Source organism: Asterias rubens, chromosome 8, assembly GCF_902459465.1.
Source record: "Asterias rubens chromosome 8, eAstRub1.3, whole genome shotgun sequence".
Lineage (NCBI taxonomy): Eukaryota > Metazoa > Echinodermata > Asteroidea > Forcipulatida > Asteriidae > Asterias > Asterias rubens.
Genome location: NC_047069.1, coordinates 18,721,985 through 18,741,140, shown reverse-complemented (window position 1 = coordinate 18,741,140; position 19,156 = coordinate 18,721,985). Strand labels below are relative to the sequence as shown.

The 19,156-nt window shown below is 40.1% G+C and overlaps 1 protein-coding gene across 1 annotated transcript in view; it reads left to right on the top strand.

Annotated features, from left to right (window-relative positions):
* Positions 1-18,679, top strand: part of LOC117293365 (glutamate receptor 2-like) — a 33,365-nt gene extending 14,686 nt beyond the window's left edge. Inside the window, exons 8-20 of the mRNA XM_033775659.1 lie at positions 2,150-2,329; positions 3,797-3,901; positions 5,484-5,597; positions 7,499-7,608; positions 8,836-8,926; positions 9,717-9,932; positions 10,793-10,998; positions 12,330-12,528; positions 13,360-13,610; positions 13,893-14,016; positions 15,230-15,364; positions 16,676-16,723; positions 18,277-18,679. Of these exons, the coding sequence (XP_033631550.1) occupies positions 2,150-2,329; positions 3,797-3,901; positions 5,484-5,597; positions 7,499-7,608; positions 8,836-8,926; positions 9,717-9,932; positions 10,793-10,998; positions 12,330-12,528; positions 13,360-13,610; positions 13,893-14,016; positions 15,230-15,364; positions 16,676-16,723; positions 18,277-18,342 (1,845 nt within the window). The 3' untranslated portion in view covers positions 18,343-18,679. The remainder of the gene's footprint in view (positions 1-2,149; positions 2,330-3,796; positions 3,902-5,483; positions 5,598-7,498; positions 7,609-8,835; positions 8,927-9,716; positions 9,933-10,792; positions 10,999-12,329; positions 12,529-13,359; positions 13,611-13,892; positions 14,017-15,229; positions 15,365-16,675; positions 16,724-18,276) is intronic.
* The last annotated feature ends 477 nt before the right edge of the window (positions 18,680-19,156 follow it).

Below are 19,156 nucleotides of genomic sequence, written 5' to 3'. Positions count from 1 at the left end.
TCGGCTTTAGCTACAGTTAAGGCTAGATTGCCGTGTTATCATTAGACTTGATTCAAGTTCCATTCTCGTGTGAGAGGTCCCTAAGCATATACCCCAACTTACTAAAAAAACAACACGTAGCATACACACAGTATACAGTGTGCGCGCTCGCCGTCAAAATGTGGTCCCGAGCATGCATGGAATGCAGAGCATCACAAAACAGTCGTGTCCTTGGGATGGCACGGGATTGGGACTTGAGTCAAGTCTTATTATCATGTGTTGAAGTATGGAACGTCCAGAACCCCTTGGCAACAGCCGAAGCCAACGCTGTAGAGGCTAACTCGGATACGGCCTATTTGTCGACAATAAAACATCTATATGATTGTACGTGAAGTCATTGACCGCCATCTTTGGTGACACAAATTTGAAACTTGCACGCAAAAACGCGCTACCAAGAGTCTCAGCCGATGATAGCCTAGTCTTGGTTCCAAGACCATTGGTGTTGCGCGGTCACACACAACCAACGCTTGTAACGAACGAACGCTAGCGGGCGCTCTGTTTCTCTGATTTAGATCTCACCATGGTCTTGGACTTTTGCAACGACGGGTCTTTTTTATTGTTTTTCGGCAAATCTCCCCCGACTTTCCGGTGGAGCCAATCAGAGGCTGCGTTGCGGTGGCTCATGAATAATAATCAGTGTTGTGCATGCAGTGTACAATGCATGCAGTAAGTGCGTTGCATGACTTTTGCTATACTCTGCATGTGTGTGTGTGGGTATACGTTTTTATCGGAGTATAATAATATCCAGATCCGTAGGATTTTAAACTTTGCATGGTGGAAATACGATATAGAATGGTTTGCGGTAACACCGCAAACCTTTCTATTAATATCCAGATCCAGACTTCTGCATTGCCATGGTGCAGTTTGAGGACCCAGTTTGAAATGCGATCGTGGCGTTATGCTCCCGACGTGCCAGGGCCCAATTTCATGAAGCCTGTATTGGCACAACAATTTGCTTAGTTAGCACAAAGTAGTATTGCTTAGCAGAAACTGGTTACCAGCAATTTTAATTAAATTTGAAATGTTGTAGACTTGTGGCTAGTGCCCAACTAAATTTTTGGATAGCAAAGAAATGTTATACAGTATTTTCTGCCAAACAGATAACTGGTGGGTCCTGTAGTGTTATTCACAGTGAAAGTTGTTTAATCTTGGGGGAAGGAAATCTTGAGGGATTCAAAAGCGGTACATGATATTCCACAAGGCTTACGTTCCGATTGCCCCACGCCGTGGGGCCATACAAGCGTCCGTTACACGGACTCTCTGAATGCTAATCTTACGTTCGATTTTTGACCATTTTACGATTTCAAATCGTCACGTATCCATAATCTGAATAAGTAGTTTATACTTGAAATTTCACTGTTTTCCTTTTAATAGGCCTAATGACCACGGAATCACTTTGAGCAAAGATTATTAAAAATAGAGCGCCGATCATATTGACCTTTGCCTCGATCTAGTTTGAATAGTCATCTTCAATTCGTCACGTGATATGAATATTGCATACATTAAAAGTCATTTACATAGTCTGGCCACGCCTTCAATTTGCAAATGTCCAAGACCTTGGTGAGCACAGACTCTAGACATGGTGAGATCTAAATCAGAGAAACAGAGCGCCCGCTAGCGTTCGTTCATTACAAGCGTGTACAGTTTTTGCCAACACCAATGGTCTTGGAACCAAGACTAATGATAGCCTTTTACGTGTGCACGTTTCATGAATGACGACGGCAAATCCAAAGGACTCTATAGGCTTAAACGTAGTGCGCAATGAAATGAAAATACTCGCTGAGCAATGTACACATGTTTACGGACTCGAGGTTACTTGTATTTTTGAAGTTAAAAAAAACCAAAAGATCATATTCTGGATAAATATTCTCGACGCTTTAATTCGATCCAAACAAGAAAAGAAGATGATGGAGACATTTCTAGATGTGGGAGGAAACCCCATATTATAAATTATTTCATGGGAAGCCCACGCAGTCAAGTAGGAGCTAAACAAAACTTATCCACATAGTGCCCCAGGTGAGATTTGAACCGGGGGTCCAAGAACTGGACGGTGGGACACCATTACACCAACTTGACCGTAAAGAACATTTGTTTTTGTTCTTCCCGATAGAGCAACCCAGCATTATCTGTGGACATGATGGACGTGGCACTAGAAGCATTGGATCTCTACCGCATGGATCCATCCAGTAACATCAAGAGGAAAGAGAAATCTCTCTCATGCAACCTAGGCTCCTCTTCCCGGGTCATTCCCAATCCTGACGGCCCTAATCTCAAAGAGGTTATCAAGAAGGTACGAGTGGGTGACACCTACATGTTTATTGAATCCTAAATGGGTACGAGTGGGTGACACATACATAATTATTGGATCCTAAAATGGGTACAAGTTGGTGACACCTACATGTTTATTGATTCCTAAATGGGTACAGGTGGGCGACACATACATGATTATTGAATCCTAAATGGGTTCCATTGGGTGACACATACATGTTTATTGATTCCTAAATGGGTACGAGTGGGTGACACCTACATGTTTATTGAATCCTAAATGGGTAAAAGTGGTTGACACATACATGATTGTTGATTCCTAAATGGGTACAAGTGGGTGACACATACATGATTATTGATTTCTAAATGGGTACAAGTGGGTGACACATACATGATTATTGAATCCTAAATGGGTACAAGTGGGTGTCACATACATGATTGTTGATTCCTAAATGGGTACAAGTGGGTGCATATACATGATTGTTGATTCCTAAATGGGTACAAGTGGTTGACACATACATCATTATTGACTCCTAAATGGGTTCCATTGGGTGACACCAATAGTGTATTCCTAAATTGGTACAAGTGAGTGTATAATGATTCCTAACTGTAGCCCGGACCTAAGTGCAGTCCAATCTCATACCAAAAGGTAACCCATGCTTAATTGTAGGTCATGCCTATCCTTCAACCTGGAGCAAGTTCGAGTACAAGAACAACTCTTGAAAAGGGATCACTTAAAGGAGCAATTACAAACAGCAAAACGTTTATATATTATTTGAAGGCAAGTTGCCCCTTTAAGTTGGTATCGCAAGCCTCTGTTGTCGATCCGGCTACCCTAAAATAGAGACTGGGTACCCTGGCAACAGACAATTAACTAGAGTGATATCTGGACTCGATTTCAGAAAATACCTAAAGATTGGTCTTAAGTGTCAAACTCAATTGCCGAGGGCAAGGTGTGATATCACTCACAAATCCTAGGCGCTTTGTGAAACGACCCTTTGGCCCAATTTCATAGAGCTTCATAAGCACCAAAATTAGCTATAAGGCACAACAACATTATGCTCATAAGAATAAGGTTACCAGCCAAGCTACCCTGTAAAGCTACAATTTTTAACTGGTGTCCTGCTCATTTCGGCTAAGCAGAAATACTCTGAGCTTTCTCTGCTTAAGCAGCTTTATAAAGTTAGACCTAAACTGGAATCATCGATGCTTTATTGTTCGTGACAGCATCCATGTGCGCCGACTGGTCGTCATAATTATGGGATAGAAATTGACCATCTGTATACAGCAGCATCAACCCCCGCCCCATGACAAACTCGTGTGTCAGCTTCCACGTGAGAATTTCTTTTAGTTTTATTCGTCAGGTTATTGTCATTTTCAGTCATGAATTATCAATCCATCTCTTGGCGACAACTCGACCGAATTGCTCTAAATCATGTATGGGTTCTGCCAAGCTTATGATTCTGACTCATCTTTTATTTATAACGTGTAGGTGAAACTGCAAGGGTTGACGGGTAACATTGAGTTTGACAGTGATGGAAATCGCGCCAACTACTCGCTGCAAATTCTTGGTTTGAGAGGGAAAACTTTAATGAAGGTTGGTTTTCAGGGGACAATCTAAATAATTTAGGGTTTTCCCATTGTCAATTTCACTTTGAACGAATTCAGTTTTGTTGACATGGATTCAAATTTGAGCATGTTTCCCTAAATATTTCAAACTGGTGTTTTAAATGCTGATGTTGCTACTATTGCTGGTGCGTGGGTGTGTGGAGACTACAGAGCTGTCTGCCTGCATTATGGAATTAAGAAGGTTGGAACCGCCGAAGGATGTCCCGCCTGCTGTCGACATGATACAAATATACAATATATTGCATTCAACTTCGTTTTCTTGCATACATTTGTTGGGTTCTTTTCATTAAAGGATTTGGGTACTTTTTCAAAATGTCCATAGATTAACATTAAACTTACAGGGTTTGAAGATAATGATAGTGGAAAGCTTCCCTTCAAATATTACTTACTGAGGTGCTGTAGTTTTTGAGAAATGAGTAAAACAATGTCATGAAAATATGTTTGTAAATGATTAAAATCATTTCGTCTCATGAGACGAAAATTATTTTCATGACATTGTTTTACTCATTTCCCAAAAACTAAAGCACCTCAGCACGTAATATTTTCAAGGAAGCTTTATACTATCATTATCTTCAAACTGTGTAAATTTAGTGTAAATCTGTGGACATTGTGTTTTTTTTGTCCTACAAAAGTTACATAGACCCTTTAAGGTTCGTTTCGGTCATTCAATTTCATTTTAAGACATTCATCAATTCAATTCGATACCAAATGTATTTCTGTTTTGCCCTCACATGATAAAATACATAATTGGTGTTTCATAATATTAACAGTGACAGTTATTAATAGTACCCAACATTATTAACAAATCAGAAGGGCGAAACTTAGGATTGGGTGAAGCCTTTGGCTTCAAGGCTACATGTTCATATATTTGACCTACACTTGGTAAAAGTGTTCACCAGCCCCTAGTATTAACTTTTTTTGCAAAATGTACTGATATTTCCGTTCCGATGAATTTATAATTATACAAAAGTGAATGTTCAAATGAGCCGGGAGTAAAGTATAATTAATTCAACAGCATACAAACATTACTTGTCACAAAGGACGTTTTCAAACAAAATTCATGTTTATTTGAATATTTAAAGGCACTGGACACCTTTGGTAACTGTCAAAAACCAGTCTTCTCATTTGGTGTATCTCAACATTTGCATACAATAACAAGCTTGTGAAAATTTGAACTCGATTGGTCGTCGAAGTTGCGAGAGAATGATGGAGGAAAAATCACCCTTGTTGCACAAGTTGTGTGCTTTCAGATGCTTGTATTCAAAACCTCAGCTGAGGTCTCGAATTTTATTCAAGTATTATGTTGAGAAATTAATTCTTTCTCAAAAACTACGTTACTTCAGATGGAGCCGTATCCCACAATGTTTTATACTATCAACAGCTCTCCGTCGATTGTTACGCTGTAAGTTTTTATGCTAGCAATTATTTTGATTAATTACCAATAGTGTCCAGTGCCTTTAACACAAATCGATACTCTTATTTTCAATGTTAGATTATCAATAGTATTTGTCAATGATGTGGAAACCGATAACATGTTCATGTCATTAAAGGTCGGAACATGGAACGGTGCAAACAAACAGCGGTTGACCTTTGACTCTCAGGGTGACACCGAGGCGCCGATAAGCCCAGGGGAAGGTCGAATGTACACCATCACATCCATACTGGTAAGAAGGTATTAACATAATAGAATACATTAACAGTGGCTTCTTTTATCGCGCGCATATCCGTCACCCTGTGGCGCTCCTGACGCTGTATTAAACATACTAATAATAATAATAATAATAATAATAATAATAATAACCGTATTTATAACGCGCCTTTCGCCAAAGGATACAAAGCGCCAGGTATTATTACTGCAAGGAGTGGGGCGAATTTTGAGATATAAGACCTAATCCTTAAGCACCTTGTAATGGTTTACAAGGTGCTATGGCGCAATATGCTGCCAATCCAGCCAGGAACACCGGGGCGAACCCCTCCTCTTTTCGATAAGTACACTGGGTTCTTTTACATGCGTTTACACAACACATGGGACCAACGGCTTTACGTCCCATCCGAAGGACGAAGCAATGGTTATGTGTCTTGCTTAAGGACACATGTGTCACGGCTAGAGATTCGAACCCACACTCTGCTGATCAGAAACACCAGAGTTTGAATTCGGTGCTCTTAACCGCTCGGCCACGACACTCCCGTAAAGTATTTCCTGCAAGATATGTTGGATTACATGTGAATTAAAGACCTGCTTGAACGAAAATGTCAAGTCGTGAACTTTGCTGAATTCCACTTAAAATGTTTTCGATGAATAAGGAAATCGAGTCATATGATTATAAATAAGTTTCAATTGTGTAAAAAATCAATCATTTTGTATGCCCTTGTCCAGAGCTTTTCTGCGAGATTTGCGAAAAGCCCCGTTACGTAATCACTCTCAAAACGTCATAAGTAGATAAAGCCGCTTTGTGGCAGCGTGGATGTATAACAAAGCAAACTCCCACAAATGACGTCAGCGGCATTGTCCTTTGACGCCCGCTCTCAACGGCAGAAGTGTTTTTAGTTTTTCAAAAAACCTTTAGGTAGGGGCCTGATTTTTTAATCGATAATTACGAAAAGTTCAGAAGTGTACACATATCAAAATTACATTAAAATGGTGAACAAGTGCATTATAAACAAGTAAAAATACCATTTCTGTTGAAAACATTCCGCTCAGGTAGCTGTTTAAGAGACCTAATTTTGTTAACATAGCACCATGGAATGGTTAACTAGGTGCTGTTGTGCATATGCTGCCAGTCAAACCAGGAAAATTGTGCATGTTTTTTTCTTACACCTCCTTCTTTTACTATCCCAATGTTTTGCAACCACTTTTCTAGAACATCCTACTTATGTGGTGTTGTACCACCAACATCCTAAAACCCAACCCCACCCTTAACCCTAAAATGTTCATGGTAAATGTGCCATTCGTGTGTCCAACCTAGTTCCCCATATCAGACTTTTTGAGCGTGAAACCATACTTATACTGCTTCTTCTCACCAACGCACTATTGATTTTTTTGAGATGTATAACAAGGAGCCATTCCAAAAGTTTTATTCCCCGGACTGCATCTCTTTGGAACTCCTTGCCTGGTGGATGTTTCCCTCCATCCTATAATCTAGACTGTTTTAAGAGGAATATCAATTCCTACCTTTAGCTCCCCTGAGTTATTTTTACATTACGAAATGCTTCTTCTATAAGCCCCCTACCAAGAGTGGCATTTAGCATTGTTTTTGGCAAGCATGCATTGGGTCCAATTTCAAAGAGCTGCTTAAGCAGACACAAATGCTTAACAACTCTGCGCCTTGAACACCCAGCAGGGTGGATATGTGCGCATTACAAGTCTTATTATTATTATTTTATTAACTGTCTTCTAAGCAGGAACAAGCATTATACCAGTCAGAAATTGTAGATGGTAGTTTGGCTGGTACGCTTATTCTGGTAAACATAATTTTGTTGTGCTTAGCTATTCTTTGTGCTTAAGCAGCCCTTTGCAGTTGGGCCCTGATAAAATAAATGTTAACAAACTGTGTTGCTTTTACAGAATCCGCCATTTCTGATGCGGAAACCTGGAGGCAAACCCAATGAGTATCAAGGCTACTGCGTGGACCTACTTATTGAGATCGCCAGGGTGTACCGTGGCCCTAAGTTCAAGTAGGTACTTCACCCTTTACCCTCTCGTGGAAGAGTGACCTAAAGGCAGTTTGATATTGGATATTGGACATTGAACATTCCCATTTGTTTTGGACATTCACATTTTTATTGTACGGTGAATTTCGCTGTACAAACAAATGTGAATGTCCAATATCCAATACAAAACTACCTTTGCAGCAAATTCGATGTACAAACAATGTAAATGTCCAATATCCAATATTGAACTGAAAGGAACACGTTGCCTTGGATCGGACGAGTTGGTCTATAAACAGCGTCTGTAACCTTTTTTTATAAAATGCATATGGTTGGAAAGATGTTTTAAAAGTAGAATACAATGATCCACACAAGATGGCCTCGAAATTGCGTGGTTTTCCTGTTACTGTGCAAACTAACACGGTCGGCCATTTATGGGAGGCAAACATTTGACTCCCAATATGCATTTTATAACAAACGGTTACAAATGCTTTTCAAAGACCAACTCGACCGATCCAAGGCAACGTGTTCCTTTAACAGTGATAGTTGACGATAACTCACCGCTACTGTTCAATGTGAGACTTTTGGGACGCAAGGTGGCAGCAGACTTGTTAGGTATATCCGACGTTCTTGGTAATGGGCGCATGCTCACAACAACGTAACCAATGGAAATTACATGGAAAGGCTGTTGCCACATAGCAATTGAAAGTCTCCCGATACGCGTTCTTCTCAACAACAAGGACCAGTGATCGGGACGCCGCTACCGGCTCAAAAGCCTACCATTGAGGTTGCATTTTATAACATCTGCAAAGAATAACAAATAATTATTTTTCAAATTTTAAGAAAAGTTTTTGAGGATAAAAAAATTGATTTGTGTGCAGTTTTGACTGGCCTTGGAGCCAAAAGTAGCAGAAATTTTGGTCGTACAGCAGCACACATGCGTGAGGTGCAACCACTTACCAATACGATACCTGATTTAAGATCAGAGGTAGCCATTTCTCACAATGTTTTTTTCTATCATCAGCTCTCCATTGCTCGAACACCAAGTAAGGTTTTGTGCTTACTATTAATTTGAGTAATTACCAATAGTGATCCATACACCAAACGTACAAAAACAATGTGCATTGGCGTATCACGTGCTATGTTTTAAAAACGCAGAGTTACTCATAAGACGAAAGTGACATGGCGTTATACTTCAGACCATCATTTTACCTTTAATATTAAATTGATATTCTTTCCATGCATTCACGACAGTTATAAAATCGAGCTGGTGTCCGACTCTGAGTTTGGTTCACAGATGGCCAATGGCAAATGGAACGGTATGATCGGAGAGCTAATGTACGGGGTAAGATATGTAATAATAATATTGAGTTAAAGGTATTATGGATAACTGCTTTCGAAAACCTTAACAAATGCAACAGTCGATTTCAGTTCTTACAACCACATTTAACGGCAGGTTACAAGGAAAATTGTGCGTGTTTTTGTTTCACTATTTATTTTGAACCTGGCTCACACAGCAGGTCAAGCCTAGAGTTTCAGAGGGATGAACACTGTATGTTACTATTTTGTAAGCTTGACCAGTCCTCTATATTACCTTAAAACGGAGGGTTGAAAACATCATCAGTATTTGACTTCTGTTAAAGACACTGGACACTATTGGTAATTGTCAAAGACCAGTCTTCTCACTTGGTGGATCTCAACATATACACAAAATAACAACCTGTGAAATTTTGAGCTCAATCAGTCATCGAAGTTGCGAGATATGAGTGAAAGAAAAAACACCATTGTCACACGAAGTTGTGTTCTTTCAGATGCTTGATTTCGAGACCTCAAATTCTAAATCTGAGGTCTCGAAATCAAAATCGTGGAAAATTACTTCTTTCTCGAAAACTACGTCACTTCAGAGGGAGCCGTTTCTCACAATGTTTTATACTATCAACCTCTCCCCATTACTCGTTACCAAGTAAGGTTTAATGCTAATAATTATTTTGAGTAAGTGCCAATAGTGTCCACTGCCTTTCAGAAAGTACAATTCGCAGGTATCTTTTTTGATCTTGTAAGTACAAAAATAAAACACGTGTAGACTGAGCTATGAGTTAGTCCTTATCCATGGTTTTGAAATTCTCCTCCAACAGAAAGCTGACATTGCAGTGGCCCCGTTGACCATCAACGTTCAACGGGAGCGCGTGATTGGATTCACCAAGCCTTTCATGAGCGTCGGGGTTAGCATCATGATCAAGAAACCTATGGATAATAAACCCAGCGTCTTCGCTTTCATGCAACCACTGGCGCCTGAGATATGGATGTGCGTTATCTTTGCCTGCTGTATCGTCAGTGTTGTGCTGTTTCAGGTAAGTGAGCGAGACTAGGGCCCAATTTCTTAAAGCATGTAAGCATTAAACAAACTTGCTAAGCACAGACAACAAACAATTCTCAGCAGAAACTGGTTACCAACCAAAACTCCATAAAGTTTGCATTGTTTTAACTGGTGTCGCAGTAATTTGTTGCTTATCAAAGAAAATTGCTGAGCAATATTTTCTGCTTTCTGAATTTGGGCCCAGCAGTGGGTGTGTATTACAGTTAGATTATAGAACACCGAAATAGCAAGACGAGGAGGAACTGAACCATGCCATAAAACCAGGAACCATGCACACACTTCTCCCAGTAGAGTTGTGTACATAGTTGTACTCGCAAGTTTAGTAGCTATAGTTTTTCTAATGATCCACATGGACGCTTCAAACACCACTTTTTACTCTACCCTACTCCTGCCAAGAGTGAAACAAGTGCTGCGAGTTCTTATTTTTTTGAGACAGGAATGCCTACCCCCGGCGCATCTATAGTTGGTCTGCCCACAGATACAATTCGAGGCAGAGGTTGCCTAAGCAGGGCTGGAAAGACAACGTCACATTGTCAAAAGCATAGGAGAGCTAAAAAAAAAAAGAGCAGCGGTTGATGAACGACACCATGTGATGGCGGCGACTCCAGGAGTGAGCCCCCATTACAATTTGAGGACGAGGCGGCCACGGACGCAAGTCTTTGCCGAATGATAATGATAACTCCTCAATAACTTAAAAAGTGTTTGCTTCCATTCTACCTTTATTAAGTATAACATATCTCAGGATAAAATTGATCAGTTTAGACCATAAGATATTCACACGAAGGAATACACGTAGTTGTCTTTTTATAAATAGGTGTATTTTTGATGTTTTAGGTGAGTCGATTTAGTCCGAAGGAGTGGCACCGTGTGGATCACCCTCCGTCTACGCCGTCCGGCACGGGGGACTACTCCTCGGAGAAGCCCGGTGAGAGGTTCGTGACTGAAGACCAAGAGGAGACCGAGAATGACTTTGGTATCTTCAATAGTCTATGGTTCACTGTAGGGGCCCTCATGCAGCAGGGATGTGAGCTATGTCCAAGGTTAGTCTGCACTATTGATATGGGAGACATGAGACAATAAATGTGTTTTTGTGGGGGAGGGGTACGTTAAAAGGGAACTAAGCCGTATCCGAATTGGCCTGTACAGCGTTGGCTACGGCTGTTACTATGGGTGTTGCTAAGGATGTTTTATACCTCAACGCATGATGATGAATACATCTAGCTGTAACCGTAGCTGTAGCCGCTAATTCGGACACGGCCGTAGACTATCCTTTGGTGATATTGTCAAAGACCAGTATTCTCACTAGGTGGGTAGAAAAAAAAAACCTTGTTGCATTACTTTGTGTGCTTTCAGATGGATAATAAAAATCTTCAGCTGGTTAAAGACAGTGGACACTATTGGTAATTGTCAAAGACAAGTCTTATCACTTGGTGTATCTTAAATATGCATGAAATAACAAACCTGTGAAAATTTGAGCTTGATTGGGCGTCGGAGTTGCGAGATAGCTATGAAAGAAAAAACACCCTTGTCACACGAAGTTGTGTGCTTTCAGTTGCTTGATTTCGAGACCTCAAATTCTAAAGTTGAGGTCTGCAAATCAAACTTGTGGAAAATTCCTTCTTTCTCGAAAACTACGTCACTTCAGAGGGAGCCGTTTCTCACAATGTTTTATACTATCAACCTCTCTCCATTACTCGTTACCAAATGAGGTTTTATGCTGACAATTATTTTGAGTAATTACCAATAGTGTCCCCTGCCTTTAAGTATTTTATTCTTTGAGTGATAAATTACCCCATTCTTAAAAACTACGTTTTACTTCAAAGAGAACCGTTTCTCACAATGTTTTATACTGAAACAGGGTTACACAGTCTTGAAGGATCTAGGCAGGGTATCATCCACTAGGAGCATGGCTGGTAGAGCAGAAAGCACCTTTATTTACGGGGCAAATACGGTTCAAGAGCAAAAGTGCCAGGACTGAAATTCGAACCCAGACGCTGATGCTGACAACACCAGATCTTGGGTCTTCTTCAATGTAATTCATTTCAATATTAATCTTTATGCGATCACCAAAAGGGTAATTTTTCTTCCAAGTAAAGTGCAGACTTCATGGTATGAAGATCTCCGTGACCCTATACCTATAAGAAAAGGATCTCAACAAGTCGAACAGATACTTTTTGTTTCCCAGATCTATGTCCGGTCGCTTGACTGGCGGTGTCTGGTGGTTCTTCACTCTTATCATCGTCTCATCCTACACGGCCAACCTGGCTGCATTCCTCACCGCCAAGAGAATGGTTATGCCTATATCGTCCGCAAGTGACTTGGTGGATCAAACCGCTCCGCACTGAACCGTTTTGTACTTTTTGTTTCCCAGATCTATGTCCGGTCGCTTGACTGGTGGTGTCTGGTGGTTCTTCACTCTCATCATCGTCTCATCCTACACGGCCAACCTGGCTGCATTCCTCACTGCTAAGAGAATGGTTATGCCTATATCGTCCGCAAGTGACTTGGTGGATCAAACGGCTATTACCTACGGTATTTTAAAATCCGGATCCAGTCAGACATTTTTTCAGGTAAAGAACTATTTAAAATCGGTTATCACTGATATTTCTAAAAGCCATTTTCACTGATAGCCTTGTGGCCTCAGTTGGAATTCAAAGTAAATTTCGCAAGTACTAGGTCACCAATTAGACGTATTGTTTCAAATAGCTGCGGACATTGTTTCAAAAATCAATTGTTCATTATAAGTAATATCGGTCAACATTCGGTTGTTGTATTGATAAGTTGGTGATTTTTTTTTAAAGCTTGTTGTAATACCAATGGGAGACTTTCTGGGACGATAGAGGGCAGCAGACTTACCGGGTAAATCCATTGTTCTCAGAATTATGCGCATGTTCAGAACTACGTAAACAATGGAAATTTACCCGGTATGTCTGCTGCCGCCTAGCGTTGGAAAGTCTCCTATTGAGTACTGGTTCTTTTTAAACTCATGTTGGCCTATTTCCCAATGCAATATGATGTTAAAAATAAATAAAGAAAGAAAGAAAGAAAGAAAAAAAGAAATACTGTCATGTTTGCACTTGGATCTCTTGAAAATTGTTATTCTCCATGTCTATGTTTAAGTCGTACGGAAGATAATAAGTCGCGAGTGCAAAAGTTACTAGGATAAAACCAGTGTTCATGCCATTGAGTATATTGTCCATAGTTGCTTCTCTTCACATAGGAAGACAATGATACATGAAGTGCTTTATAATCATGGTGAAGTCACTGCAACAGACTGGCACTTGGTGTGTGCGTAAGAATATCTCGTACGTACAACTTACTATTTATATCGTACGTCTGACATATCTCGTATCTTGCCTAAAGACCAACAACAATATTTGTATTTCTTCATGTTTGTTCAGACATCTACAGTTCCCCTTTATCGTCATATGTGGGAGTTTATGCGCAACTCGGAGAGATCGCCTTTCGCCAATACGACGCAAGAGGGCGTGGAGAGAGTTCGTAAGTCCAACGGTAAATACGCGTTCCTGCTGGAGTCTGCCATGAATGACTATTACAACTCGCAGCCCCCTTGTGACACGATGATGGTCGGGAGTCTATTGGACTCCAAAAGCTACGGTATCGGAGTCTCCAAACATCTAGTTGAAGTCAGGTAAGATGAATTAAGTGGCGACTGTCCTTACAGAAAAGGTTATGTAATTGACTATTAAGTTGTTTACCTTTAATAGATATTAGGACAGCGAAAGTGAAAAGAGGTAGACAGAGCAGAAGATGGAGATATGACATAAGGGTGTTATGCAGGCACAACGTGGATTAGAACTGCATTAAAGACAATGGACACTATTGGTAATTGTCAAAGGCCAGTCTGCTCACTTGGTGTATCTCAACATATGCCCCAAAACTTAATCCTTCCTTTGATTTCACCCCGTATCAGGGAGCTTTTGACGCTGGCCATTCTGGAGTTACGAGAACAAGCCGCCTTGGATACTCTCCAGAAGAAATGGTGGAGTGGTAACGGGTCTAGCTCCTGTAAAGTTCAGAAAGTTCCCGAACACTTGGTAAATAAAAAATGTTTACTTTTTGATTTCACAATTGAAGACATATCAAAAACAAGTTTTGAAAATGAGCTGAGCCAAACTGAACTAAGCTGGTTTAGTGAGATATCATGACCTACAACTCTGGGCCTTATTTTATATAGGTGCTCTAGCAGAAAAGTTAGCTTAACAAAGTGCTAAGCAGGAAAGTAATCGCAGTTGTTTTCATAAACGAAAATAAATATGGATACAACCATGGTGGAATAACCTTTGGCTACGGCCATGTCCGTTGGTTGTCTTGACATTATTCGAGAACGGACACATCTTCAGCGATGCACTGCAGCTACTGCTGAGCCGTCAACTCGGACATGACACAACATCCTTATACTTTGCTAAAAGACACTGGACACTATTGGTTATTGTGAAAGACCAGTCTTCTCATTTGGTGTGTCGTCTGTGAAAATTTTCACTCAAGTGGCCGTCAAAGGTTACGATAGAACAATGGAAGAAAAAAAAGCCTTTGTCCCACAAGTTGTGTGATTTCAGATGCTTGATTTCGAGCACTGAAAATCAAATTCTGAGGTCTCGAAATCAAATTGAAATGTTTTAGTTCGAAATTACTTCTTTCTCAAAAACTTCAAAGGGAGCCGTTTCTCACAACAGCTCGTCATTGATCGTTAACAAGTACATTTGTATGCTGAGTGATTACCAATAGTGTCAACTTCCTTTAACACGAACAAAAGTTAGAGGGGTCCAGTGTCCATCAGACAAAACCAGCTACGAGCTAAGGTCTTTGAAGTTTAAAGTTCTTCTCTGAAAGGCAGTGGACACTATTGGTAATTACTCACAATAATTAGTAGCATAAAACCTTTCCTGGTAACGAGCAATGGGGAGAGGTTGATAGTATAAAACAATATGAGAAACGACTCCCTCTGAAGTAATGTAGTTTTCGAGAAAGAATTAATTTTCCACGAACTTGATTTTGAGACCTCAGATTTAGAATTTGTGGTCTCAAAACCAAGCATCTGGAAGCACACAACTTCATGTGACAAGTGTGTTTTTTCTTTCATGATTATCTCGCAACTTTGACGACCGATTGAGCTCAAATTTTCACAGGTTTGTTTTGTATGCATATGTTGAGATACACCAACTGTCACGACTAGTCTTTGACAATTACCAAAAGTGTCCAGTGTCTTTAATGACCACATTTTGATTACTAATATTTGTTTCGTGGTAGCAAAAGACCAGCGCGCTGAACCTCGACACGCTAGCGGGCGTTTTCTACATTCTTCTCGGTGGCCTTGCTGGGGCTCTCCTTGTTGCTGGAATTCATCTATTCTGGAGATCACGGCATGAAATCATCGCGGCCAAAGTAAGCATGACTGTATGTCTCACACATTGTTTGCATGACGGTTATTGTTTGCATGTCGGTCATTTCCAGGTGGTACTTTGAAGCCATTGGACACTTTCGGTACAGAACAAAAATTAAAAGTTCACAGATTTACAAATAACTTACAGGGTTTACAGAAGGTAATGGTGAAAGACTTCTCTTGAAATCCTATTCCATGAAATGCTTTACATTTTGAAAAAAACATTAAAACAATATCAATTCTTGATACCGAGAATAACGGATTTATTTTAAACACATGTCATGACACGGCGAAACGTGCAGAAACAAGGGTGGGTTTTCCCGTTATTTTCTCCCGACTCCGATGACCGATTGAGCCTAATTTTCATGTAAATTTGTGGACATTATGTTTTGTGTTCTACAAAGAAAAGTTCCCAAATCATTTAACCTAAATATATAACCCAAGAAGAGCTTCTCTCCCAAACCAAACAAACAAACAAACAAACAAACAAAAACAACACCAACAACAACACAAAGAACAACAACAACAAAAGCAGCAGCAACAACAACCACAACAACAACAACAACAACAACAACAACAACGACAACAATAAAACAACAACAAAAGCAGCAGCAGCAACAACAATAACATCAACGACGACAAAAAGAACATTAAAGTCACCTGGAAGTGTTTTTTTTTCAAAATAAAGCTTTTGTCACTAATATATGTGTTTTGATGAGTGGAATGTGATAAAACATTTACCTAAGGTTCTGAAAAATTAGTTATTATCTTATTTACAAATTTAAGAGTAGACACCGACCCGAGAGGGCGGTGTTCGTGACATCAATCGAGGCGCGATATTTAAAGACAAGAGTGCTGCACAGCGCTGAAAAAGACGTCGGACCAGACCACTATAGGTGCTATTGCTCTTGTGAGTCTGACCAGCCTTGCAGTCTGACCCCATCTTTAGTTGTTTTGCTGCATCCAGCAGCAATACACTTGGTTGGCATTGCCGGAAAACTGCAAGAAAAAACTTTTGTGTTTTCTCCACGCATCAAGGCAAAGTCTGCCTCGATTGACGTCACAAAAGGGCTAAGTGGAGTCAACCCCCCAAACAACTTTATCTATTTTTTTAACATATAAATCGTTACAAACCATAACTAAAACAAATTGTTTTGTTGTTACTAAACATATACTCTTATGTTTGAAAAAAATATATATATTTCCAGGTGACTTTAACACCAAAGGCATGTTTCTTCCGGAGAAGGTAAACACCAATAAAAATACATTGCTATGATTGATGACAAGTTGGTTTATTTCTTTGTATCTTACAGGACAGGTACCTTCAGGCGCGTCGAGAACTGTTGCCAGAATCCAAAAAGGTAATCAAAATGACGAGCTTTCATTAGAGTAATCTTCACATTGAAAGCTTCCGGGCAGACTAAGAATTTATTTAGACCATGTTGTCATTCCAGGGGTGGATTTCACAAAGAGTTAGGACTAGTCTTATCTTGAGTTAGGACCAGTTACTCGTCCTAACTTAGGACTATCCATGCAATTTGTATATCTCCTAGGACTAGTCCTAAGTTAGGACTAGTCCTAACTCTTTGTGAAATCGACCCCAGAGCATTTCCTGTCAGCAAGAGACTACATGGTTTGTGTATGTTGAAATGTACATTTTGTATTATAATTGCCACAAACAGCTGGACAACTTTGGCCCCTTTGTACAATTATGTCTGCATAAAGGCCAGGGCCTGTGGCTCTTTGAGCTGTGTACAAACTGTGCCTGCATGAAGTCAAGGCTCTGTGGCTCTTTGAGCTGTGTACAAACTGTGCCTGCATGAAGTCCAGGCTCTGTGGCTCTTTGAGCTGTGTACAAATTGTACCTGCATGAAGTCCAAGCTTTGTGGCTCTTTGAGCTGTATAGAAATTGTACCTGCATGAAGTCCAGGCTTTGTGGCTCTTTGAGCTGTATAGAAATTGTACCTGCATGAAGTCCAGGCTTTGTGGCTCTTTGAGCTGTATAGAAATTGTACCTGCATGAAGTCCAGGCTCTGTGGCTCTTTGAGCTGTGTACAAATTGCGCTGTAGGAACTCCAGCTTTGTGGCCCTTTGAGCTGTGTACAAATTGTACCTGCATGAAGTCCAAGCTTTGTGGCTCTTTGAGCTGTATAGAAATTGTACCTGCATGAAGTCCAGGCTTTGTGGCTCTTTGAGCTGTATAGAAATTGTACCTGCATGAAGTCCAGGCTTTGTGGCTCTTTGAGCTGTATAGAAATTGTACCTGCATGAAGTCCAGGCTCTGTGGCTCTTTGAGCTGTGTACAAATTGCGCTGTAGGAACTCCAGCTTTGTGGCCCTTTGAGCTGTGTACAAATCGTGCCGTCCAGGCCCTGTGTTCATGTCAGACTTTTGTTTCACATTTGTTGGTAACAAAATTAGATTATTGCTTGCAGCCATCGCGTTTGGTACAGGGCAAACAGGGTAGTAAGTTTTTAAAATCTGAGATACATTTTTTTAGTAAAAGTTGGTTTTCTATAATATAAAAAAAAAAAATTATGGCCGATTGGGGAAATTCTTGCGAGAATTGATGATACAAGCATGACATTTTGCACACAGTCATAATATGTCATGAGAAAGATGTTTCGCTGTAGGGTCATCACAGATTTTATCGAATTATGGAGAAGGAAAAAAAAGTATTTTAAAGTTAATCAAAAAATATGACACAAGTTTTTTTTTTCAATGACCAAATTCTTGATGGCCGTACAGCCAACTATCTCATGTTGGATGTTATACTCATAGTCCATGCATATCATTAAAGGCAAAAATCTAATTATCACCTACCGTATGCCTAAATAATAGGTTCAATGTTTTGCTTCCTTTTGTTTTGTTCTCGGTTCCCATTGACTTGTTTTTGCCTGTCTGTTTGTTTTCAGCAAACATTACCAATGAACAAAGGGGCTCAAAGCAAAAGTAGTGGAACTGGCAGTCACACAGTGTGATATCGCCCTCATCGGTCACTGTTTATGACCATTACTGAAGACAAAACACAAATCAAAGCTATATATTGAGAGAGTTGCGACAGCTCGCGATTACAAAAGCCATTTTGAATCCAAATTACACTTACGCGAACACAGGGTAGCAGACTTGTCTGCCAATTTTGTTGAGTGCTATGAATTTGCACCGAAAGAGCCGTCCAGCAACCACGTGACCAGAGGAAAGTGGTGCCTGCATGTCGCAACTAACTCAATACACAGCTCCGCATAGACCAGGGCTCAATTTCATAGAGCTGCTAAGCACTATAATTTTGTTTAGCATGAAAATTTTGCCTTGATAAAACATAATTTTTAACCGAATTTCCATGTGATTTTGTGGGTAAGCAAACAGCAGCTAAATACTAAAACAAGCAATATGCAACAAATGGAAATTTGGTTGGTAATCCTGTTTTTATCAAGGAAGAAATGCAATGCTTAGTAAATAATGTTGTGCTTAACAGCTCTATGAAAAAGGGCCCTTATCGCAAAATACTCGGTACGCGCGCTGTATACGTTGAATATTAGGTGCACTCTGGTCTAGCTAGCGCTTTTAAGGTTGATACGTAGGTAGACCAGCATGCATCTCATCAAAAGTAAGCACTTGCGCAAAGGGTATTTGCGAAAAGGTCTTTGAGTGGTGATTGGGGCGCCCTCTAAGAAACGTTATATATTTGGATATGGAATATGTGTACAGATAATAGGCTAAAGCAATTATCGATAAAGGTAGTGTGAGATTGATTATCTTTTCTTTATCAAAAAGGCATTGTACCTAATGGTTTAG